The following is a 15371-nucleotide window of genomic DNA, read 5'->3' as shown; positions in this document are numbered from 1 at the left end:
TGTTGGAATAGAGACTAGGTAGTCAATATTTGGATCAATTATAAGAAGACAATACTGAGATGATTTATAGTTAACAAAAAATTTAAAATCTCTACATCATGGCAATTTGACTTGTTAATGTAATCGACGTTGATGCTTCGCATGCTTGAAGCACATATGTTCTGACGTTCAGAGCGGCGCGAAACCACGTGACTGACGTTACAGCGACGCAAGTGGGGGCCATTCACGTCACGGTTCTTGAGTCGCGCTACGCGGTGGCCATCAATTAAAGTCGTGTCGTCGTTCTAAACCCACCAGAAATCTCCTCTGTTAGAGTCTCCCCTCCAACCGTTTAGTGTCAACAATCAGAACCGACGACCAAAGAATTCCTCAACCACTCTTTGCCTTCATCCCTGTGTATGTGGATGTGACTGTTGAATAATTCTCTTCGTTTCTTCCAATCCTTTTCTGTTTGTTCTTTCACAACATAGCATTTGCCATCAGCCGTCATCATGACAAGCACAATTGCTTCTCATAAGCGAGTCCTGAGCGAGAACAATGCTCGTCAGAACATCACATCCACTCCCGCTTCAACGAAAAAACGCAAAGTCGATGCCATTCCCTCGTCTCCCGCCGCCGCTCGGGTTCCCGGACCTCAAAATGACCACCGATCCAAGATGGCGTCCAGCCAGCCGAAGAGCGCTTTCGAATCAGAAGTCCTCGAAAAGCTCAGCCAGGACTTGTCGGACAGGAAACGAAACAGTACCGAAAAAGATCAAGCATGGGATCGACCACCCGTAGTCGACTTCGTCCCGGAGCGTGACAGCCTTTGCTTCCAGTCTATCGAGGCCGAGGAGGGCACATTACACGGCGGAAGGGCTACTGTCAAGCTGTTTGGCGTGAACGAGGCTGGAAACTCGGTCATGTTGCATGTTACCGACTTCAAGCATTATCTCTACGTACCCGCTCCAGTGAACTTCCAGCCTCAGGATTGCGCAGCTTTCAAGGCCTACCTGGAGACACAGGTCGCCCAGCACCAACCCTCGATCCACTCAGTTGCTTTCGCCATGCGAGAAAACATCTACGGATTCCAGGGTAACCAGTCGAAGCCATACCTAAAGGTCACGGTAACCGACCCCAAGTTTATAAACAGAGTCCGAACGACCATCCAGAGCGGCAATGCGAACTGGAAGGGAATATGGAGGAACGATGGCGAAGTTCAGACTTTTGACAACCTCCAATATTTGCTGCGATTCATGGTTGACTGCAAGGTAAGGACTCCCGTGTAACTTGATAGTCTGATCCTAACATCCAAATAGGTTCGAGGAATGTCATGGGTCGAAGCCCCAGCAAAGACGTACAAGCTTGTCAACGACCACATCCGCCAGTCGAACTGTCAGATTGAAGCCGAAGTCAGCTATATTGATCTCATCGCACACGAGCCGGTTGGCGAATGGTCCAAAATGGCCCCTTTGCGTATTCTGTCCTTTGATATCGAATGTGCTGGTCGCAAGGGTATCTTTCCAGAGGCGAACCATGATCCTGTTATCCAGATCGCCAACATCGTCACCAAATACGGAGAGAAGAAGCCCTTTGTCCGAAACGTCTTTTGTTTGCAAGAGACAAGTTCTATTGTGGCAACTCAAATTCTTGCGTACGAAAAGGAGGAAAAGATGCTTAGCGACTGGCAAAAGTTCCTTATCAGAACAGACCCTGATATCATTACGGGATACAACATCTCAAACTTTGATTTCCCGTACCTGCTGGACCGGGCAAAGCATCTCAAGGTAGCTGGATTTGAATACTGGACTCGAATCCCTAGCATGCAGTCCAGAGCCAAGGAGACCAACTTCTCCAGCAAGCAGATGGGTAACCGAGACACCAAAGCCACCAACACCAACGGCAGATTGCAATTGGATCTCCTTCAGCTGATTCAGCGCGATCATCAGCTTAGAAGTTACACTCTGAACTCCGTATGTGCCAATTTCCTGGGCGAGCAGAAGGAAGACGTGCATCACACCATGATTACCGAACTTTTCAACGGTACACCTGAGTCTCGAAGACGTCTCGCGTTGTACTGTTTGAAGGATGCATACCTTCCGCAGAGACTGATGGATAAATTGTCGTGTTTGGAAAATTACACTGAGATGGCAAGAGTCACAGGTGTGCCTTTTAACTTCTTGCTGTCTCGAGGCCAGCAAGTCAAGTTCATCAGTCAGCTGTTCCGAAAAGCACTTGAGCAGAAACTCGTTATCCCCAACCTTAAGTCAGAAGCTTCAGATGAGCAGTACGAGGGCGCTACAGTCATTGAGCCCACGCGAGGTTACTACGACGTTCCAATTGCCACGCTGGATTTCGCATCGCTGTACCCAAGTATCATGCAAGCTCACAACCTTTGCTACACCACGTTGGTCAGCAAGAAAGCAATTGAAGCCTTCAATCTCCAGAAAGACGAGGATTACATTGTTACCCCCAACGGCGACACATTTGTGACGATCAAGCAACGCAAAGGTTTACTGGCACAAATTCTCGAGGAGTTGCTTTCTGCGCGTAAACAGGCCAAGCGTGAACTGGCCGTTGAGACAGACCCCTTCAAAAAGGCTGTTTTGAACGGTCGACAGCTGGCTTTGAAGATCAGCGCAAACAGTGTTTACGGTTTGACGGGTGCAACGACAGGAAAGCTTCCTTGTCTCGAAATTGCCAGTAGTACAACGAGTTTTGGCCGAAAAATGATTGAGAAGACCAAGGAAGAAGTGGAAGGTCGCTACAATATCGCCAACGGATACTCACACGACGCACAGGTCATCTACGGTGACACTGATTCAGTCATGATCAAGTTCGGTACCAAAGACCTACAGGAGGCCATGAGGCTCGGAGAAGAAGCATCAAAATACGTGTCGGAAAAGTTTGTGAAGCCGATCAAGCTTGAATTCGAAAAGGTGTATTTCCCATACCTACTCATCAACAAAAAGCGATATGCAGGTCTGTACTGGACCAAGCCAGAGAAGTACGACAAGATGGACACCAAGGGTATCGAGACGGTGCGACGTGACAACTGTCTTTTGGTGCAGACCGTGATTGAAAAGGTCCTACGAATGATCCTGATCGATCAAGATGTTCCAGGTGCACAAGAGTAAGTCCTCCCTCCGATCGCGCTCCATCATGCATAAGGTTGTCAACCCTTATCTGGTGGCGCAGGGCGAAAGCGGGATGCTAACGGAAGATTCACTAGGTACGTCAAAGAGACGATTGCAGATCTACTGCAAAATAAGGTCGACATGTCGAAATTGGTCATCACAAAAGCCCTTACAAAAGACGATTATGCCGCAAAGCAAGCCCACGTCGAGCTGGCGCAACGGATGAAGAAGCGAGATGCAGGCTCGGCGCCGGGACTCGGCGACCGAGTGGCCTACGTCATGATCCGAGGTCCTGCCGGCGCCAAAAACTTCGAGAAGTCGGAGGACCCCATCTACGTGCTTGAGCACAACGTGCCGATAGACACGCGCTACTACCTAGACAACCAGCTAGCCAAGCCGCTTGGGCGTATTTTCGAACCCATTCTTGGGGAGACCAAGGCGCGCTCTCTACTTACAGGCGACCACACGCGTGTCATCTCGGTAGCGGCTCCTACCGTTGGAGGTCTCATGAAATTCGCCAAGAAGACACAGACATGCATGGGTTGCAAGAAGCCTCTGACAGGAAAAGAGGAGTCCGAGGGAGCAGTGTGCTCCAATTGCGCACCTCGAGTTGGAGAGCTTTACAAGAAGACTCTGGATCGTGTTTCAGACCTAGAGGTGCGATTCGGACGACTGTGGACCCAATGCCAACGCTGTCAGGGTAGCATGCACTGCGAGGTTATCTGCAGTAGTAAAGATTGCCCCATCTTCTATATGCGCATGAAAGCTAAGAAGGATCTTGAGGACGCTGGCCGCGAGCTCACTCGCTTTGATGCTGACCAGGCGGCCATGTGGTGATGAAGAGTGACTGCAAGTCGGGATTTGACAAAGCGATATATGTTGTGTAATGCAAAAGCCGCCGTTGGAAGAGTGGTCAGTAATAGGTATATTGTATGCATAGCCGCAAGGATAGGATTAGATGGCTTTGCATTGTTATTTTATGTACGTAAGGCGTTCTGGGGTTCGGAGCTGGGGCTCAACGTTACTTCAGATATTACACATTTATGTCAGACAGAATAGAGCACATGATATTGGACACCAATCTTTATTAAACGAATGGTCAGTTAGTGAGAGTTGTTCGCCGTTGAGTTAGCAGAGCTAAAGTAACGATGAATGTGATAATCATGTGTGTGTGTAGTGGAAGTATTTTGGCTATCCTATATGTCGGTGTCTGCGCCTCTTTCGACAGTCAAGGCGAATGGCATGATTACTAGACTCGTGTGTTTTTGAGGGCTTTTACCCCTTGCTCTAGTTGAGGTTCCTTGAAGATACTGACTCCGCGGGAGCGAATCCTGGAACTGGCCGTGAATAGACCGAAGACTTTGTACTAGTAATTGACTGGTGTCGAGGTTTATAAGAAAACGAGAAGTTTTCGGCGTGGTAAATGAAAGTAAACGGAATGAATCGGAACGGAGCCATGTTCAATGCCCAAGAGTCAGGATCATGGTATGAGGGGTGTAGGTGGGGGTCAAAGTCATGATGGAAGTGAATGGCTAGAGACAATTTTCATGGACAAATAGATTCATGATAGTAGTGGTCAAAGCCCAAAGAGCAGTCCTGGGGCCTGGTCTTTGGTGGTTCGGTGGTTTGATCCGGACATTTTACTGTAAACGGTGACACTCGGAGGGAATCCGAAGTGCAGGACCAAGTTCAGTTCGAGTGGACTTGTATCTCCGGATGGATCTATGAGATCAGATCCGTAAACGGCGGGCCAGAATCATTTACTGTATCCGTACAGCGAGTAAGTTAGTAGCGAGGCAACCTCGGGCAAAATAGTAGCGAAGGGTGAAACGGTGGGAGACTAAGGGTGGCTAATCGGTCCGGGGAGGTATTGATGAGAGAATATTGGTCTCCCCGGATTTTACAGTATGATCCCAGCAATTGTCTAGTCCTAGTATCCCCGCCATCAAGAGACAAGAGGCGAGGCACGGTTCGGGAAAGGATTTCGGTAACGTATGATGGATGGCCTGGGGTTGACTGTGTCATGGTTTGATAGTGTAGTAGATCTTTTTTTTGCCAAGAGAAAAGATAAAGAGTGCCATTGGCTGGCGTGTGAGTTGATGTCAATTCATTCTTCAAACAAGATGACAAGGCGGCCAATGAGAATGGCATGATAGTATCTAGACTTACATAAGTACTGTACTGCAACGCTTCAGGGTCCGGGGGGAGTGTGGATATGTGCTTCAGAGTATGTAAATTATGGACCAGGATGATAATTCACGAAAAACTGTAGGTTCGCATGGTCGGAGGAAGAGGCTGGAGAGGAAGAGAGAACAAGAGAGAGAGAGAGAGAGAGAGAGAGAGAGAGACTAGGGTAGCATGCGCACGATGCACTGCAGATGCAGCGGTATTCCCGCATGGTTACGACGTCTCTGATTCGACAAAAAGCAAAATTGATTTCCTTTCCTGGATGTTGAATAGTTGTTTGGATTCAGAATTGGTAATGGATTGTTTGATTTGATGCGCTTGGTCGGGCTAATATCCCGGGAGCTTGGCTGTTGATGCAATTGACACGCGACAGACAGTTTAATGTTTAGATTTAGGTTATTATGAGGCAGGCTGGTAGATTATGGCGGCTAAAGACATTGCCATGACTTGACACGTTTTGCATTTTATTACCCTACATGTTGACCAAGCTGAATACAGGAGGAAACTCGTGTAGAGCTGGTTGAGATTGTCCTCGGAAGGCTAACTACATGCTACAATGAGATAGCCAGCTTAACTTGATGCAGAGCAGTACCCCAAGCTGAATATCGATGAATGATGCTGATGATTCCACCAAAACCAAGATAAGGTACAGGCAAGGAGGTATAGTCAGTAACATGAAGTAACCCCCACTACACGGGAAAAGAGCGACAGTGGCGCGCGTGGAGGTTGCCTTCAGCACAGAGCGAATGGAAAAGATCTGATAATGGAACGGAATAATGAGGGTTGGCTAATAAGAACCGTATCATGATGGGTAAATGGCTCGAGATTGATCTTTACTAGATAGGGCATGGCATAGCTGTACGGTTTGCACCAAGACGGTAGCCAGGACCTACATCACCGACGGGGAGAGCGAATATCGGAGGATGAAGATCCAATGGGTGCCCAAGCACACAAGAGGCTGCGGCAGATTAGCTACCCAGCTAGCTACCTGCAGTGTTACTATGTACTGTGTATGACTGCACTGTTGATGTGCGCGACATATGAGAGATCCAATAGATGGTGGGGAATAGACGGCGGCGTTTGTACCGATGGAGGACTCTGTGCGGCAGATGAAGAGACCCTTGGGTGTATTGTTAGTGGTCATCACATGTCGACGATGAAGGCATATAATCAACAACAAAATAATCAATCAACTGTGTACCTTAGTAGTATGGAGGCAGTTGGCGATGTTTGCAGGAATACCTACAGCCACTACTAATTCATTCTGTTGCGCCTACCTAGAAAACAGCCATTTAAAATGCATCATTAAACCCCCTGGGTGTGCTCTGTAAAAACAGCCTACATCGCTGGTGTGAGTGGGTACTGGGGTTTATCGGGAACGACCAAGATTAGGTCAACAGGGTGTGTCTTGTCACTCGATTAGATGGGATAATAGTAGTGCGGGTGCGTATCGAGTGAGCCTTTTATTCTATTATCTCTGAACACGGCAGTCGAGGTACTTGGATATACTCCCATTTTACCTGCCGCCATCATGTACACCGTTCCGCTCCTCCCCTCTGATATGGATATGGATATGGATATCGGATGCGGACACGGACGGGGACGTGGGTGCCATGACGGAAAGAGCGACGGAGGATAATTGATGTGCCCATCTCAACAACCATATAAACCTCGAGTCCCTTCATCTTCCATTCGAGTTATCTACCTCTTCATCTCACTCTTGTGCAACTCATCCAACATATCGAATCTGTCATAAACAGTCCTCCAACCAGACATCGACTATAAACCCCTTCGATATATATCCCAAATGCAGCTGAACACTATGTCCCACCTTCCTCAAGAGCCCGAGTTCGAGCAGGCTTACGGCGGTAAGCAATCTAATCCCACAGTACTTAAAACCAGCAATATCGATTCTAACTTGGACCCTTAGAGCTTGCCTCTGCCCTCGAGAACAGCTCCCTCTTCAACGAGCACCCCGAGTACCGCACTGCTCTGGCTGTTGCCGCCATTCCTGAGCGTGTCATCCAGTTCCGCATCGTCTGGGAAGATGACAAGGGCAACCTCCAGGTCAATCGTGGTTACCGAGTCCAATTCAACTCTGCTCTCGGTCCCTACAAGGGCGGTCTTCGATTCCATCCCAGCGTCAACCTGTCCATCCTCAAGTTCCTTGGTTTCGAGCAGATCTTCAAGAATGCCCTGACTGGCCGTAAGTAACCTCATCGCCGCGCTTATCTGGACCATCAACCGTCCCTGCATATTGCGGGGCAACGGGAGTGGCCCAGAGCTAGGTAGAGAAACAGACTTGCTAACAAAGCTTCTAGTCAACATGGGTGGTGGCAAGGGTGGTGCCGACTTCGACCCCAAGGGCAAGTCCGATGCTGAGATCCGACGATTTTGCCAGTCTTTCATGGCTGAGCTGTCCAAGCACATTGGTGCTGAGACTGATGTCCCCGCTGGTGATATTGGTGTTGGTGGCCGTGAGATCGGCTACCTCTTTGGTGCTTACCGCAAGCTTCGCAACCGCTGGGAGGGTGTCCTTACCGGCAAGGGTCTTTCTTGGGGTGGCAGCTTGATCCGGCCTGAGGCTACCGGTTACGGTCTTGTCTACTACGTCGATTACATGCTTAAGCACGCCAACCGTGGCAGCTTCGAGGGCAAGCGTGTTGCTCTCTCTGGCTCCGGCAACGTTGCCCAGTACGCTGCCCTCAAGATCATCGAACTTGGTGGCTCCGTTGTCTCCCTGTCTGACTCCAAGGGTGCTCTCGTCGCCAAGGAGGGTTCTTCTTTCACCCCTGAGCAGATCCACAACATTGCTGCTCTCAAGATCAAGCACCAGTCCCTGACTGCTTTCGAGCACCAGGACAAGTTCACCTGGATTGAGGGTGCCCGCCCTTGGGTCCACGTTGGCAAGGTTGACATTGCTCTCCCCAGCGCTACCCAGAACGAGGTCAGCAAGGAGGAGGCCCAGGCCCTCCTCGAGGCTGGTGCTTTCATCGTCGCTGAGGGTTCCAACATGGGCTGCACTGTCGATGCCATCGATGTCTTTGAGGCCCACCGCAAGGAGAAGGGTGCCCAGGCTCTTTGGTACGCTCCCGGAAAGGCCTCCAACTGTGGTGGTGTCGCCGTTTCTGGTCTTGAGATGGCCCAGAACAGCCAGCGTATCCAGTGGTCTGAGAAGGAGGTCGATGACCGCCTCAAGGCCATCATGAAGGACGCCTTCGTCGCTGGTCTTGAGACCGCCCAGAAGTACGTTGAAGCCAAGGAGGGCGAGCTTCCCAGCTTGGTCGCCGGTAGCAACATTGCTGGCTTCATCAAGGTTGCCGAGGCCATGCACAACCAGGGTGACTGGTACTAAGTTGGACAACCCGGGAAAGCATGAGACGAGAGATCCGAGACTAACAGGAAGACCGTTATACCCGAGCTGAGCTCACATCAAGGTTATTTGGTCCTTCAGAACTCTCACAAAGTCTCTGCTTATTTCAGCATGGAACGGCGTTCTTTTTGGCACTATCTGGGTATGCATTCTGTAGGGCGTTGGCGGGGTTCAAGAATGGAACATTGTCTTTACTTTTTATTCAGAGAGACTGGATCTGATTTTGCGATTTATTTGTTTTTCTATAGCCCGGTAGTACTCAGAATGAAAGAACACACTTTATTAAAACCACGATGCCACCATGAGTCTATTGTTTAACCTTGTTAACCATCTCTCTAATATGAAGTACTCGATCACATGTTTCTCATCAACTCAAGCTGTATCCTTCTTCCGTATTGTTTGTTGTGACGATTATTTCATGCAGCATCGATGTGATGATTTTTAATGTTCAACAACCTCATCTGCCATGACTTTGCATAGCAACGATAATGGCAGAATCTGGTCTTGGGAGATTCCTATACCAGGCTGGCAAGGTTTTGATCCTGAATTTGGTCTCACAGTAAAACCACCCGAATGAGTGATCGCTCAGTTACAAGTCAGTTGCGTAGACTATCAAAATGGGCAAGGCTCTGCGTCGAGAGTATCACGCCTCGGTCAATCTTGACAGAAACTACTCAGGCACAGATTCAAGAACCACATAGAGAACCCTGACACAAATTACACCCTGCCTGCTAGCCAAGCAAGTCATGCCACACTTATACCAGGACCGTCATGTCCCAGGGAGCTGGATCTAACACTCCCCACCCCCTATTCCACTTACTCGAAATAGAAGTATTACTACATCTACGCCTGACCAGGACAGCTAGACGGTACTCGCACTACACGCCATTATACCGCCCTGCCTTGCTGCTGTATGTACTGTCCTGTGCTGCGTTGGTGTAAGCTGAGTTGAGTTGATAGCCGCCATGGCCCCCACTTTGCCGCGCCGTGGGTCAGATGTCAGGGGTCATGGGCCGGCTGCTCGGGATAACCGGGGCCGGAGGTGGAACCTCGGTTTGTGATGGTATCGCGGGGTAGTAGCTTGATCTCTTGTAAGTTGATACATCTTTAACATACAACATACTTTTTTTCCATCATAGTTGAATATCACATCTTTGACCTATTTTGAAAATTACAGCTTCATTGCCCAACATGACAAGCCCCCCTCCTTTAACCGGTATCAAGGTGTTGGAGTTTGCTGGTCTTGCTCCTGGTGAGTTCCCCAATGTCAACAACATGCTTATCTAACATATATTCAGGCCCATATGCTGGTATGCTTCTGGCCGATGCGGGCGCCTCAGTGCTTCGCATTGACCGTGCATCGTCTGACGCATCGCGTCCGACAGAGGATGTGCTGGCCAGACACAAGGCCTCCATCTCCGTTGACCTCAAGTCAGAGCGCGGCATAGCTCTGATAAAGCGCCTGGCTGCACATGCAGATGTTCTCATCGATCCTTTTCGTCCTGGTGTTCTTGAAAAACTTGGTCTAGGTCCAGATGTGCTGTGCAACCTCAACAAGAGACTCATCTACAGTAGAATGACTGGCTTCCGTCGTGATGGGAAGTATGCACTCATGGCAGGTCATGATATCAACTACCTCGCTGTTTCGGGAACACTAGGGATGCTGGGAAGGGAGGGCGAGAAGCCACATCCACCGATGAATATCCTTGCGGATTTTGCTGGCGGAGGAGCCATTCTGTTTCAAGGGATCTTGATGGCTGTCATATCTAGGCAGTCATCTGGACTGGGGCAAGTTGTCGAGGCAAACATGGTAGACGGCAGTTCACATCTGACAACTTTTCCTCGAATGGGACTCAAGACGCCGATAGGGAACAGAGGCCGAGGAAAGAATCTCCTCGATGGAGCTGCCCCCTTTTACGACACATACGAAACCTCGGACGGAAAGTATATGGCTGTCGGTGCTCTTGAGACACAATTCTTCGCAGCGCTACTCAAAGGTCTTGGACTTGTGAACCAAGGGTGGGAAAAAGACCAGCAGGATAGAACGCGCTGGCCCGACCTTCGAAAGTTGATGGCCGATAAGTTCCGTAGTAAAAACCGTGCTGAGTGGGAGGCCGTATTTGATGGCACAGATGCGTGCTGTACTCCCGTATTGGAATACGGCGAGCTCGAGAGGGATCCCGATCGGGAGGGTGATCAGCGGCCAGCAGTGACATTGCGGGAGACGCCGTGTTTAGCTGTGAAGGAGGGCGCCGGACACGTCGACCCGATTCGATTTGGACAAGGGCCTGGTGTACCAGGGGATGGATATAAAGCGAATTTGCTGAAGCCAGGAGCTGGGGGAGAAGAAGTGCTGCGACAATGGATGGGGTGGGAGAATGGAAGGGAGTATGCGTTACAGCTAGGGGGGTTGGTGCTGAAAGAGGCGTCCAAGCTGTGATTTGACTTGATATCGATCAGCATGGCTTAGGCGATGGGATCTTAATAAATAGTTCTCTTGTGTAGCTTTTGAAAAATACACATTTTACCATTTGGGCATGAGGTATCAAGCGAGAAGCATAATGGGTGACTGATTATATATTCTACCTACAAGCCCGTGGTTGCACAATCTTTCGAGCACCTCGGAGGGCGCTCGTAAGAAAACACAACATCGAGGATGAAGCCAGGAAAGGCCCAGCTATCCGGCCAACACGAACCCTCCAAATACTCCCCGCTTTCTTAGCATCCCAAAAGACGCCACGCCTCCACACGTTATTTGTCATGTGCATGCACCGAATCATGCATATCGAATGCAAGTCATTAAGCAGTCTACTCTAGGTCTCCTTCTGAAAAGTAGTGGTATCGAAAAAAAATATAGTGATGCGCGGGATGTGGTGACGTGAGACAGCTGCTATGCGGTGATCCCGTTGAGCGGTTGTCTCGCGGAGAGACAAGAGGTTGCAGATGGGCCTAGCATGACTCTGACGCTGAATTGGGACGTGATGATAAGAAGCCTCGTTCATGATCGACTTCACTGCACTTGGCTGACAATCTCACTGGCCTTGCCGAGAGACTCAACCATCTGCTGGCACTCCTTTCTTCTTCGGATGGTGAAATCACTCTCCTTGAGAAGATCGTCTAATGTGTCAGTTCGGTACATGTTCTCCAGCAGCTCTCGTTGCATCTCATCCTTGGTAAATCTACAAGTGGTTAGACAAAACAACAGTGGTAACAGTCACAAGACACTTACTGCACAAGGTTCAGCATGACGGCCTTGGGAACCATGTCGATCATGGTACGCTTGACAATGTTGTAGTAGGAAGAAATGAGCAGCTCTGTAAAACGGTCAGTAACAAACAATTAGACCATGCAGTCTCAAGTTGACGTACTGATAACCTCGACTTCGATGTTCTCGCGCTCTGATAGCGTACCGGAAGCCTTGAGAGTGGGGGGAGGGGCCTCCATGGCGGCAGCCTTCTTCTTGTTCTTGGCTGCGAAGAAACTGCCAAAGAAACCCGAATTGCCAGCATTTTCGCCATCTGGCACAGTCGGGCTCGCGGCCCGGGGAGTCCCGGCAAGAGGCTTGCCTGTCTTGGGGTCAACCTGGACAGGCTTGGGGTTGTACCGCTCGTTCACCATTGCCATTGCCTAAAACAGGGGTTAACTATCTCTCCAATGATTCAGTTGATTGCTGGGTTGACCTACTCGGTGACCGTTCAAGAAATCAGGATGGCCAGTGTTGACGTAACATGACTCCATAGATACTAAATCCCTAACCAACTTGTTGGTAGGCTCCATAGCCTTCTTGAAAAATGCAATGACGACGCCGTGCATCTTCTCCTTCAATGAGGGGTATCGGCGGTAAAGCTGCTTGGCGAGAAGCTGAGAGAGAATTCGTACCAACTCGTCATAAACAAGGGACACACACTTCAAGCTGGGGTCTTCCAAGCGCTTTATCTGCTGCTTCACAATCAGCTCAAAGGCGGTGGTGCCCACAAAGAGAGCCGGAGAGGAACCAGACGAGTTGTAGAGAATTGTGCGGATGTCGACATCCTTCACGACGTCAAATGGATCAATGGCCTTGACACCGTTGGAGTACAATTCGTGGAAGACAAAGCTGATACGAGCACCACCTGAAAGCTCAGTGCTGGACAGCTCTGTGTTGTTACCATCCAGAACTGTTCGCCACTCATTGGTAAACTCTGTGATGATGTTGAGAACAATGTTGGCGCTGTTACCAAGCATAGAGGGGCCAAGACTTTCCAGCTCAGCCGTGTACTTTTGAAGAGAGCTGCTGATGCGGGCCTTGATGTCCGGCAGGGTCTGCTTGATGTGCATCATGAGAATGAGGTTCAGCTTTCGGGCAAGGTAAGGAGTTCCACAGTACGAGCTCTTGTTGCGGTAAGCCTTGTGGTTCTCGAAAAAGTTCTTCTCGGCCTCCAGCGCCTGGTTAATGGCCTTTCGGTTGTCGATATCACGCTGGCCTCGGTTGACCACAGGGACGTATCCCAATCGAAGGGGAATGACTCGGTTGGACAAGATATCGATAACGTCAGTTCCCTCGTCCATCAGATCAACCTTGGTCAGAACACCGATAGTCCTTTGTCCCTCTGGGTCAACCTCGCGTGCCAGTTTGAGACCGTCCGAGTTGGCCAAATCTTGGTTGGCAGCGGTGACTGCAAGAATGATGGCGTTTGACTTGCCAATGTGCTTGAGAACCATCTCTCGAATTTGTCGCTCGATATCGCGGGGCTGATCTCCAACAGGGACCTTGGTGAGACCAGGCAAATCGACGAGGGTCAAGGTGAGGACATTGGGGGAGTAGATGCGAAGGTTGATAGGAGCTGGAGAGATGCCTGCGTTCTTTCCAACCTTGGCTTCTGTTTCTCGTGAGATTTCGTCTCGAATCTTGGAGAAGTCGTAGAACTTCTGTCCTGGGGCATGGAGGAATTCTCCCCACTCGTCGGCGTTGGCCTGCTTGTCGTTGGAGGTGTCAATTTCCTCGGCGCTGGCGCTATTGCTCTCCGCAGGACGGTTGATGAGTTGGAGAACGAGGGGACGTCGAGTTACGATACCGGAGCCTCGAGGCAAACTGAGAAGGACGGTCAGTTCCAGGCCCATAAAGACGCAATGCAGAATAGGCGGTATGAGGCAGACTCACAAATCTCGGCCAACGATATTCTCCAAAACTGAACTCTTTCCACTCGACTGACTTCCTACGACGGCGATTTGAGGCAAGTCAATAGGGTTGTTGACACCGACCGTAGCGAAAACATCCTGAAGCTTGTTGACGAGTCTACCAGTGGGGTTAGAATTAGGATACAGCAGGAATTACAGCAGGAACTGACGTGATCAGGGCAGGGTCCGAGATGCCACCCTGTGCAACAAGGGAGCCGCTCATCTTCAAGTTTTATTTCCCAGCTCGTATGTACGCTTGAAGTGTGTATATGACCGTTTCGAGTCGAAAGCGAAGAGTGCGGAGGGGGGGCAGATAGCTGAGTTTCGGGAAGCGGTCGGCGTGGAGGGATGTAGGAAGCGTTGCGCAGTCTTGACGATAAGCGTTGAAACGGCTCTTGTATATGTCGATGGTTGCCACTGATGTAGAGCGTAGGAATAGAAAAACGTTCAGGAGAGGCGGGTCGTAGTATATGGGAAATACGTGGTGTTGCTAGAATAAAGGAGGGACTCGCAAGACGACACCGAGTTCACGAGCCTAATGGCACTAAGAGTTGCGCGCCGCATTACGTCCTTATTTTGTGCCACGATGTGGCGCAGCAAGCTCCAGTTACCAACACCTACCTACCCAACAACTAAGCTGCGATAACGGTAATGGAAGTGGAGCACGTGATTACCTACTTCAACCTTTACTGTGGCTGAACATGCTGTTGACAATTTGGCAGCCTGAAGGAAACGTCAGCTCATGATTGATTGCATATGGGATATATGGGTGCCTGACAATGACTTGTCTTAAAGAGACCCAGATGACGAAGCTGTCAAGACGTGGTCGCTCAGGCGGCTAGCTTAGTAGCTTTTATTGCTGGAGGCCTTGATACCCAACTTTCAACCTGTCATTTGAACCGCGCAAGATGCTACTATCTAGATGGTTGACGCAGAAACAACGAAATATGAGTGAGCGTTGATAGGCACATTAGACAGAACATCAACGACAAACCAGTTTGGATTTTGCAGAAGATGTGAGAGGAGCCCTTATTGCGCTTGAATTTATGCATTGCACTCACTTACACGGCAAGTCCCACATTACGTGGTGAACCCTTATATTCTCGCCTATGAGCGGGACAGAGATCAGATAGGTGGCTACGCTTGTCAATGATTCAGAATCACGCAAGTCGGTCTAGAAATAGTGTTGCTGAGAAGGATCATGCGTGTGAGATGATTATCTAGGTATGCAGAAGGGTAGTGGGTCATTCGTAGTCACAAGGGATATGATAACGAGCTAAGATCCACGAAGAGAGAATGGCGGTCGAGGTTGATAGATCAGTTCCAAAGAACATACACATGGAACAAGTAACAGTACTAATCTTATGGAGCATGGAAAGCCCATATACCAGATTTAAGGTGGCATAAGTATATAGTTTTTCCGGTAGGTTACATTTCCTCCAACTGATACTGAGAGGATATGAGCCGAACGTTATCAGTTGTAACTATGCCAATGGTGGGGTGGGCACCTCATCTTGGGTCGAGACTGTAGCCAAACT

The 15371-nt window shown here is 49.6% G+C and overlaps 4 protein-coding genes across 4 annotated transcripts, besides 1 other annotated feature; 3 read left to right on the top strand and 1 right to left on the bottom strand.

Annotated features, from left to right (window-relative positions):
- Positions 1-491: 491 nt before the first annotated feature.
- Positions 492-3953, top strand: FPSE_03209 (uncharacterized protein; the record flags this gene model as incomplete). The annotated part of the gene is made up of 3 exons (XM_009256328.1): positions 492-1250; positions 1299-3112; positions 3212-3953. The coding sequence occupies 3 exons, from the start codon at positions 492-494 to the stop codon at positions 3951-3953; spliced, it is 3315 nt and encodes a 1104-aa protein (XP_009254603.1).
- Positions 3954-5414: 1461 nt separating this feature from the next.
- Positions 5415-5464: a microsatellite.
- Positions 5465-7125: 1661 nt separating this feature from the next.
- FPSE_03210 (uncharacterized protein) lies at positions 7126-8658 on the top strand (the record flags this gene model as incomplete). Its single annotated transcript, XM_009256329.1, has 3 exons — positions 7126-7171; positions 7234-7509; positions 7625-8658. The coding sequence occupies 3 exons, from the start codon at positions 7126-7128 to the stop codon at positions 8656-8658; spliced, it is 1356 nt and encodes a 451-aa protein (XP_009254604.1).
- A 1209-nt stretch (positions 8659-9867) lies between these two features.
- FPSE_03211 (uncharacterized protein) lies at positions 9868-11116 on the top strand (the record flags this gene model as incomplete). The annotated part of the gene is made up of 2 exons (XM_009256330.1): positions 9868-9928; positions 9975-11116. The coding sequence occupies 2 exons, from the start codon at positions 9868-9870 to the stop codon at positions 11114-11116; spliced, it is 1203 nt and encodes a 400-aa protein (XP_009254605.1).
- Positions 11117-11686: 570 nt separating this feature from the next.
- On the bottom strand, positions 11687-14056 carry FPSE_03212 (uncharacterized protein; the record flags this gene model as incomplete). The annotated part of the gene is made up of 6 exons (XM_009256331.1): positions 11687-11855; positions 11906-11990; positions 12045-12303; positions 12361-13747; positions 13817-13951; positions 14004-14056. 6 exons carry the CDS (start codon positions 14054-14056, stop codon positions 11687-11689), a joined length of 2088 nt encoding a protein of 695 aa, XP_009254606.1.
- Positions 14057-15371: the final 1315 nt, after the last annotated feature.

This window comes from Fusarium pseudograminearum, chromosome 4 (genome assembly GCF_000303195.2).
Source record: "Fusarium pseudograminearum CS3096 chromosome 4, whole genome shotgun sequence".
Classification (NCBI taxonomy): domain Eukaryota; kingdom Fungi; phylum Ascomycota; class Sordariomycetes; order Hypocreales; family Nectriaceae; genus Fusarium; species Fusarium pseudograminearum.
Note: the sequence above shows the minus strand (reverse complement) of the source record. Positions and strands in the feature narration are given on the sequence as shown.